Source organism: Cebus imitator, unplaced genomic scaffold (genome assembly GCF_001604975.1).
Source record: "Cebus imitator isolate Cc_AM_T3 unplaced genomic scaffold, Cebus_imitator-1.0 Scaffold445, whole genome shotgun sequence".
Taxonomy (NCBI): domain Eukaryota; kingdom Metazoa; phylum Chordata; class Mammalia; order Primates; family Cebidae; genus Cebus; species Cebus imitator.
The window spans coordinates 975200-984338 of record NW_016107760.1 but is presented as its reverse complement, the minus strand read 5'-3'; the positions used below and the strand labels follow the sequence as shown (position 1 = coordinate 984338).

General features: G+C 46.7%; 1 protein-coding gene across 3 annotated transcripts in view; it reads left to right on the top strand.

Moving 5' to 3' along the window:
• Positions 1–9139, top strand: part of LONRF3 (LON peptidase N-terminal domain and ring finger 3) — a 43921-nt gene that overhangs the window by 4883 nt on the left and 29899 nt on the right. Inside the window, exons 3-4 of one of the 3 annotated variants that reach the window (XM_017511258.2) lie at positions 3809–3931; positions 7831–7986. The exons of 1 other annotated variant lie outside the window; for it this stretch is intronic. In XM_017511258.2, the coding sequence (XP_017366747.1) occupies positions 3809–3931; positions 7831–7986 (279 nt within the window). The remainder of the gene's footprint in view (positions 1–3808; positions 3932–7830; positions 7987–9139) is intronic. One more of the 3 variants, XM_017511256.2, reaches the window with a different exon arrangement.

The following is a 9139-nucleotide window of genomic DNA, read 5'->3' as shown; positions in this document are numbered from 1 at the left end:
GAGATGGAGTCTCACTCTGCCCCCCAGGCTGGAGTACATTGGCATGATCTCGGCTCATTGCAACCTCCGCCTCCCGGGTTCAAGCGATCCTCTCACCTCACCTAACAAGTAGCAGGGATCACAATAGGCATATGCCACCATGCCCTGGTAATTTTTGTATTTTTAGTGGAGATAGGATTTTTGCCATGTTGGCTGGTGTCAAACTCCTAGCCTCAGGCAATCCACCCGCCTTAGTCTCCCGAAGTGCTAGGATTAGAGGTGTGAGCCACTGTGTCTGGTCTATATAGATGTTTTCTATCGTCGTCATTATCATTATATTCTAGGGACATTAGAAAGAGGAGGTGAGAATAGCATGGCTGGCCTGGGCCTCCTGAACCTCTGCTGATAGCCAGGCTCCTTGGCAGCTTAGCCAGTTTTCTCTGAAGGGATCCTCACACTCACACAATGGTTGTGCCATTTCGAGTCCTTAATATAGTCAGTCAGCCTGCCAGTATCCCCAAGGATTTAGGTCACATGGGGGGGGGGTGAGAAGAAAGACAGCCTGGACACCTCTCAGGATGCCAGGATGCAAAGTGTCACTTTCCGTATCTTTGCCTGGCTTCAGGACTGGCCCTCAGCCACATGTCAGTACTTTGTTTTGAAGATTAGATATGAGCCTGTGCTCTACTACTTGCAAGCCATGGGGAGGTGGCTTCACTCCCTGAACCCCAAGTATCCTTGTTTGCAAAATGAAGCTATTGATATCTACCCTGATTGCCTTACAAGGATGCAGTGAGAGTCAAATGTGAACATGGCCAAGAGGACATTCTGCAAGCTATAAAGCTTGCTGGGTGTAGTGCTCTCTCTACACAACCCAAGGAGGCCTTCCTCAGAAATCCATTGTATCCAAGTTCAAGTCCATGATCCCTTATCTGAATACTATAAGACCAGAAATGTTCAGAATCCAGAATGTTTTAGATTTGCAAGGACAATATATTAGGTCTCGGTGAGCTCCAGACAGCTTCCTGTAGTCAAACACTATCTCTCCAGCAGATTCTGTGAAAACTCACACTCTGTGGGACAAATATTTTAAAACACTTCATGTCAGTTTAGGTCAGGTTTTGCCATCTAATGAATTTTGATGTCAAGCTTATGAAAATAATGGATTATCAGAATTTTTTTTGGATCTGGAAACTTCAGATACAGCATGTGGACCTGTGTACTCTGCCATGAATGTCAGGTGAATCTTGTATGTTCTTTCCTGAGAAGGTTTTCATGAGTGATGATGGATTTGTATGCTCTTTTTTTCCAAGAAGGTTTTCCTGAGTGATGATGGATTAGTATGCTTTTTTCCCAAGGAACACAGTTAGCGTTTAATACAAGTCACCAGTGTCTTAACCCAAAGGAGCTATAGTGGGGGCACTTTCGGGCTCCCAGTAGTGCAAGTCAGGGAGCTGCCTAGGAGTAAGAGGACTTGCAACTCTGTCCACCTCCACCCTAAGCCTAGATCCTAGGGCTAAGGACCTTGATAGTGTGATAAGAAGCAGAGCTGAGAAACAGTGAAGCATTTTGGATGAAATGGGAAAAGTGATTTCCCCAGTGAAGGAAGAGTTGATGAAAGTATTAAATAGGAGCTTCATTTCCCTATAGTGATAAACTGAGAGGTGGGGGCAGTGATGAGATAATTTATTGTCTTGAGGGTTAAGAGAAGAGATTGGAACTGATGCATATAATTCAAAACTACCACCAGCCCTGATGTGCATATTTTCCAGCATTTCTATGTAAAATGCCCAAAGTGTAGGGGTTTATCTGGCAGCCCTATTCTCCGTTCCAGCCATCCAGTCAGAGTGTGTGGTACTCAGTACATCCTGCAGGTGATACAGCTCTCAGTGTTGTGAGCTGGTTTCCCTGAGCAGGTAGAGTATATGGGTTGGCCGGGCGCACTGGCTTATGCCTGTAATCCCAGCACTTTGGGAGGCTAAGGCAGGTAGACAACTTGAGGTCAGGAATTTCAGACCAGCCTGGCCAACATGGTGAAACCCCGTCTCTACTAAAAATACAAAAATTAGCCAGGCATGGTGACACATACCTGTAATCCCAGCTACTCAGGGGCTGAGGCACGAGAATCGCTTGAACTCAGGAGGCGGAGGTTGTAGTGAGCCGAGATCCGCCACTGCACTCCAGCCTGGGTGACAGAGCAAGACTCTGTCTCAAAAAAAAAAGAGAGAGAGTATATGGGTTACTACTTGATATGATTAGTGGGATCACAGAGGCCTTTCCAGTCTTCCAACACTTCTCCCCTCTAGTTGCCCTTTGATGTCATGCAAGCCCTTCCCCGAAGGTCCATGGTAAACACCACAGGGAGAGGCAACAAAGGAAGCCATCAGCATCCATGTATCCACCAAGACAAGACTTCAGAAGGAGCTTGGGGAATGCAGAGAGGTCCTCATTGGAGCAGGGGCCACTGTTCAAGAAGGCAGCTTCAGGTCAGCCTCTGCAGCAGGCCCTAGCCGGGGCCTGCAGAGAGGCATGTTAGAAAGGGAGGCAGGGAAGTATCCAGCAGCCACAACCTGGATCAATCACTTCATTCACTAAGTTAGACTTAGTGTTGCTCATGGAGGAGGCAAGGGAGCAGGCGACTGGGTGGAGGGACATCCTAGATGACTCAAGTGAAATGCTCTTCAAGCCAAGTTGCTAGTGTCCACTTGTCTCAAGACACACACACAGGGAAGCCCCCTCCCCTACACTTTTTTCTTCTTCTTTCTTCCCCAGGATGTTCCTCCGCTTTCCCCAGAGTGTCTCTCCCAGAGCAGTTGGGCTTGGAGCTATAAACAACTTTATACTTTTTAAAGTATGTGGTGAAGGAGCAGAAGTGAGCCAAGCCCCTAGGAGAGAAAGTATCTGCTCAGCCCCCTGGTTAGCCCTCTGAAGGGCAGTCAGCTTCATGGAGAAGAACATTCTGGAAATCCTGAGACTGCAGTTTTAGTTCCAGCTTTTGCTGCTAGTTACCTTTGAGGTCTTGGAGAGGTCAGATCCCTTTACCTGGGACTCTTGTGAAAATTGATCAGTTAGTTTAGGTGCTCACTCAAGCAACTACTGAGGACTAATTCTCTGCTTGACAGACTAGTTCAAAGGAAGGCATAACTGGGCAGGCCCTGAAAGCTGGTTAGCATGTGGTAAAATGGGGGTTCTTGCTACATTTGATGGTTACTCCGTACAATGGTGGGGCAGAGACAAGGTAGCATGGCACAGTGGTTAAGAATATGGGCTTTGGTGTCAGTCAGTCCCAGGCTCAAACCCTGATCCCACAGTTTACCAGCTGTATTACATTGGGCAAGTTAACTTTTTTGGGTTTCAGTTTTGTCTTCTTTAAAATGGCATTAGAACAGTTGCCTGCATTTTAGGGCTGTAGATAAGAGAGTCTTTTTTGGGGGGGATAGAGTCTTGCTCTTGTTGCCCAGGCTGGAGGGCAATGCCATAATATCGGATCACTGCAACCTCCGCCTCCCAGGTTCAAGTGATTCTCCTGCCTCAGCATCCTGAATAGCTGAGATTATAGGTGCTTGCCACCACGTCTGGCTAATTTTTGTATTTTTAGTAGAGATGGGGTTTCGCCATGTTGGTCAGGCTGGTCTTGAACTCCTGACCTTGTGATAGGCTCCCTTGGTCTCCCAAAGTGCTGGGATTACAGCTGTGAGCCACCTTGCTGGGCAAGAGAGTCCTTTTAAGATGTTTCACACAACAGTGAGTGCTCTGGGTTATTTGTTGTTATAGTAGTAGTGTTAATAGGCTGCATAAAATGGGATTGAATGCTAATGTTTCCTTCCAGGCACATTTCAGAAAAGCCCAAGCCTTAGCCACCCTAGGCAAGGTGGAGGAGGCACTAAGGGAGTTTCTCTACTGTGTATCCCTTGATGGAAAGAACAAGAGAGCAAGAGCTGAAGCCCAAAGAGTGAGTTGAAATGACATCAGGTCCAGCTGCCTAATGGACCCTCACCTCTCTGTCTTCTCTAGGAAGGGGAGTGAGCGTGCTTGTCTCCCTGGCATTTGGGGTCCTGAGTGGGTGGTTTCCTGGGTTAAGGGGACAAAACGGAGACGGGAGTGCTAACTGATTGCAGAAACACCAGAAACACCATCCTTCTGGTGTGTACGATCAGATTGGGCAGTTCCTACATTTTTGTAGAAGCCTGTGAGGAATGTTCTTGCTTGACTCAGGGTCTGGATTGTCAGTGGGAGAAAAACCAAAATCAAGTACATTCACATGGGGATTGAGGTTCACTGAGGACATTCTGGCTGTTGATGAGAGATCCAGGGTGTGGGGCCGCCTGCCATTACATAACTTTTCTTTGGCTGAATCACAGTTTTCAGCAGCCACACAGGACAGCCAGCCCCTGGGAAGGGACGCTGGTCGTCTCCACCTCCCCTATCACCATACACAGAACTCCAACCTTCAGCTCCTTTGCTAGAAATAAAACACAACTGCCTCACAAATGCTAGTCAGAGACTGTTACAATATAATCCAAACAGTCATTCCAACTCTTGGGTCCCAAGAGAATGTGGTAGTTATAAAAGAAAAATGGCACGAAATGCTGAGAGCATGAGTGAAGACTCAGGCATCTTCAATTCATGGACTTCGTTGTTTATTGTTTTACAATTGACTCTCCTGGTACCTGGCTAATCGGCCTGGAAGTTGGATTCTGACAGTTGGTGGTTGTCTCTGCTCTCCTTATGCCCCAACCCCTATTCCGCCGAGCCCCACGGTTTCTGTCCCAGTGTTGTGTGGCAGAGCAGTGGATGAAGAAAGTGAGCAAGAGACAGAACTGGTTTCTGAAGGCTCTAGAAAGGAATGGTTAGCAAAATCGATGAACTAAAGGAACTGGTTCTGGATTTTCTGTCTCTCACAGAGGATTTTCTTTCTGGGAAGTTGCTTGGAATTGGTTTGAGTATGTGGACAAGGTGTGATTGAGAGGAGTATGCTCGAAGCTGTGGACCCTTCTCCAAATCTCAAATGTAGACCATAGTGTGAGTAATGATAACAATAATAATAGCTAACATTTGTTGACCATTTCCTCTGCACCAGACACTGTGCTAGACACTTTATGTGGAGTATGTAATTTAAACCCCGCTACATTCCTTTGAGGCTAGGTATGGTGATTCATCCTCAGGTTACACATGAGACAGATGAAGCTAGGTCTTGCTGACTTTCCCAAGGTCATGCATCTGGTGATTGATGGGAAAGTATTAGAACCCAAGTCTATCTACTTCCAAAGCCTGGTCTGTTAGCTGCTCCGCCATCCTGCTTCCCATGAGGACATGGCCACAGCTTCAGCACTCACTGGTAGCAATGGAACTTTCCAGTTCCGGGATGAACAAAGGCAGTCAGAAGAAACTTGAATTTGGGGACAGAGTGTGCAAAGGCCAGCAGAGGCAAGTCTCAGACCCAAGGAGGAATGGTTTCTTGACTCCTGTTTGTTCATTTCCCAGTTGGCCTGAGATGTTCTTGGTATCATCAGTTGGGCTGACCTGTCTCTCCAGTCCACTTTTATAGACAAACTGTTGTCATTTCCACAGCTGCCTAATGGCTTTAGGCAAGGCATTGTGTAAAGCTCTGGAGACCCAAAGAGGCATAAGTCACAGTCTTAGCCTTCAAGGAATTTACAATCTTGCATATATTAACATAAATGCCAGATGACGCAAGCGAGCATATGCCCATGATGAGTGTTACAGAGTTCTGAAGTGAGCGTGAGAATTTAGAGGCAAATTTCCACGGAGTGTGATGAGGCCAGGGCAGTGATTAAGAACATCGAGAGTCCTCAGTTGTGTTTATTTACTAAAGCATTCCAGTTTCAGGGCTAAAGATTTGACAGATGGTGCAGGTTCAGTTGGCATTAATAAGCTGTCTTCAAACTCACAGGCCTGTGTTTGTTTTGAATGTTTTTACCTCAGATTCTTTTCCCTCCTTCTTGACCTATTTGGGTCTTTCTAAGACTGAGGCTGAAGTGGAATTGACTTTCATTCATGTGGAATGATCATTCTCACTGAGAGTTGACCCCAGCTTTTGTTTTCCAATGCCATTGAGAAGGCCTAGAGAGAGATCTTAAGTAGTAAAATGAAGAAGGGAACTGCTACTGTTATTTCTGCTTTGTTTCTTTTGATTTCTGCCTTGGACTCCTTTTCCTTCCCACCACCCTCTGCCCTTTCATCCTGGCACCTTGTGATGCTCTGTGGCTGCCATTGAAGAGCATTATGCTCTTTTTGGGAGAATTCCAGGGATACTGCCTCCTCAGAACTGGTTTGGTCCTGTTGGGTCACTCGTTAGGGCTTCTGAGGGCCAACCTTGGCTCCTGTGGAGGAAGGAGCTCTGAAAGCTGACATTTATGGCCCTGGGTGCTGTGAGTACCTCCCCATCTCACTCCTTTGCCACATCATAACTGGAAAGTGTGTTTCTCAGAGCTGAAAGGAAACATAGGCATCAGTCTGAGGACTTTGGGTCTGAATGCTAGGCCTCTCCCTGGGCCCTGGGGTGGATAAGTGTTTTAATTCAATTCCATCCGGTGTGATGAGTATTTATTGGGTATCTGTTATGTGCCCTCTAGAAGCTGGCCACCTGGCAGGAGAGAAAGTCTTACATCTGTGACACCTTTCTAGGATAACATAACATGGTGCCTCTGTTGTTCAAGATGCTGTATTATGGTACACTCTTTACTGCATAGGACAGGACTGGAGTAGTGAGGGAAGGTAGCACTTGAGCTGAGCTTTGAAGGCTGAGCAGGGTTTGGCTTCATGGTGAGTGCTGGCATCTGTAGGAATATCATGAAGAGACTACTGGGGGCCAGAGAATAAATCAAACTGGAGTTTGGGATTCTGTCAAATTTCATTGATCAATTAATACCCTGACTGTGCACCTTCAACACGGGACAGGAGCATGCAGGAGCTGCTGGGTGGTAAGCACTAGAACAGGTTTTTAGATGCAAAGTCACATGCTCTCCTTGTGTTACATGTTTCAGTGTATGGAAACACACACATACACACACAAACACATAATCCTTGCTGGTACAGGGGAAACTTGGGGCAGGAATGTGGACAGTGAATGGTGCAAGCTACATTAGAGTACGTGTCTAACCTCCCAGCTTATCCAATTGCAAGGGAAACCAGCAAGAGACAGAAACTTCCTTGCTCCTAGTACTTGAACTTAACCTAACATCCTCTCGGAAGCAAAGGCCAGAATAGGGGAGGTGATTGGGAGAAGAGGGAGGAAGCTGGAGTTCTGTTTTTCCTAACAATTAACTGCTCAGGTTCCCAGCTCTGAAGGGATTAAAGATCCAGGGGTGATGGTGGGGAGACGAGGAAGCAAAATGGGTAGTGGACAAAAGAAACAGTGAGGATCCTAGAAGACATCTGTAGACTTCTGCCTACTGAGGCATTATAAACTTCAAGTTCCCCAACTGAGGTTTCTCTCCTGACTTCACCTCTCTCTTTCCTCTTAGATGGGTTTTTTAATCCCACTGCAGACATTTCTGTGAAGTGTTAGCATCAGCGTGGTGACTCTTAACGTTGGCTAGGCAACAGAAGCATCTGTAGTGCTGTCTCAAAATCCAGATTCCTGGGCCACACTTCAGACCTGGGGGAGATGAGAGTAGAAAGTAGAGACCTAGATTTTTCATAAGTTCCCCACTTAATTCTGATACCCACTGAAGCGAGGACCCCTGCCCCAGTGTGGTGTGTTGGGGACACTGGTCAAAGGCTTCCTCCCTAGAATTCTGCCCTGCAAGCTGCCCCCCCTGCCCCTCCCCCCTTCACCTGGGCATCTGTAGAAACTTAAGTAGTGAAGTCTTCTGTTTTATGTACCAGCTTCTCCTTAGTTTCTTTTCACCAACTGTCCCGGGGGACTCTCAGGAACATTCTCCCAATATCCTGAAGCTGTTGGCACCTCACCCTAGATTAATGGAAGACGTAGAGTCAGTGACTACTAAAGTTACCAGCCATAATCTGCCAAGGTTGTTACAGGTAAAATTCAACTCACCCAGCTCGCTCATGACACTTCGTTTGGCTTTTTTGGGGGGCAAACGTGGAGAGTGAGCCCTCCCTCTCCTATTTTGGTGCCTGAGAAAGAAGAAACGGAGTCACTAGTGGCTCTGTTTTTGGCAAAGAACCTCCTAAAGATGAAGCTGTGCATTGCAGGCATGGTCTCAGAGTTATTCATTACATTGAAAAAAAGATTTGAATCAGGGTCTCGTTTTGTCACCCAGGCTGGAGTGCAGTGATGTGATCATGGCTTACTGCCTCAGACTCCTGGCCTCAAGAGATCCTCCCTCTTCAACCTCCTGAGTAGCTGGGACTACAAGCATGCACCACCATGCCTGGCTAAGTTTTTGTTTTTTTTTTTTTTTTGGAAGAGATGGAGCTTCACCATTTTTGCCTAGCTGGTCTCAAACTCCTGGCCTCAAGTGATACTCCCAACTTGGCCTTCCAAAGTGCTAGGATATATAGATGTAGATATAGATATATATTTTCAGTTCTTGGTTAGATCCAGCCAAGAGAGAGATTTGACAAAACTAGAAAGGAATTGGCTTACTGCCCCTGGGCCATGCAATTTGGGTGGGTTTATAGGCTTCCGGGCAGAGTCTGGGAAGAGGGCCTGACAGTCTCTCCTTTAGAGCTTTTTGTTTGTTCAAGCTGCTAGCCCTTGAGTGCCAGCACAGATCCTGTGCAAAGACAACTCTGATCCCCAAATGGGTGTAATTTTGTATTCCTGCACTATACCTTATACAGAAGTTAGCTTCCAATACCTATTTGTAACAGAAGAGGAAAGAGATGTTGGGAAAGAATGTGGAGTTGAAGGATGTGGGAGGAAGACAGATATTGGTGCCTTTCTTTGAAAACCAGGAAACAGAACACAGAGAGATGGGCCCCAGGCCCTGGCTGTCTCAGCAGAGGTTAAGTAGGCAGAAGTTGAGATCAGAAGCCCAGACTCCAAGGCAGAGTTTAGCACTGAATGTCTGGGCACCTTTAAGGGAGCAGTTTTCCCTCCATTCATGCTCGATGTTCTCCTGTGTATAAGCCCTGGGCTTTCATAAGGACTAAAATGCAGGTGTGTCCAACTTTTCTTTAAAAAAAGGCAGAACTGGCCGGGCGCGGTGGCTCAAGCCTGTAATCCCAG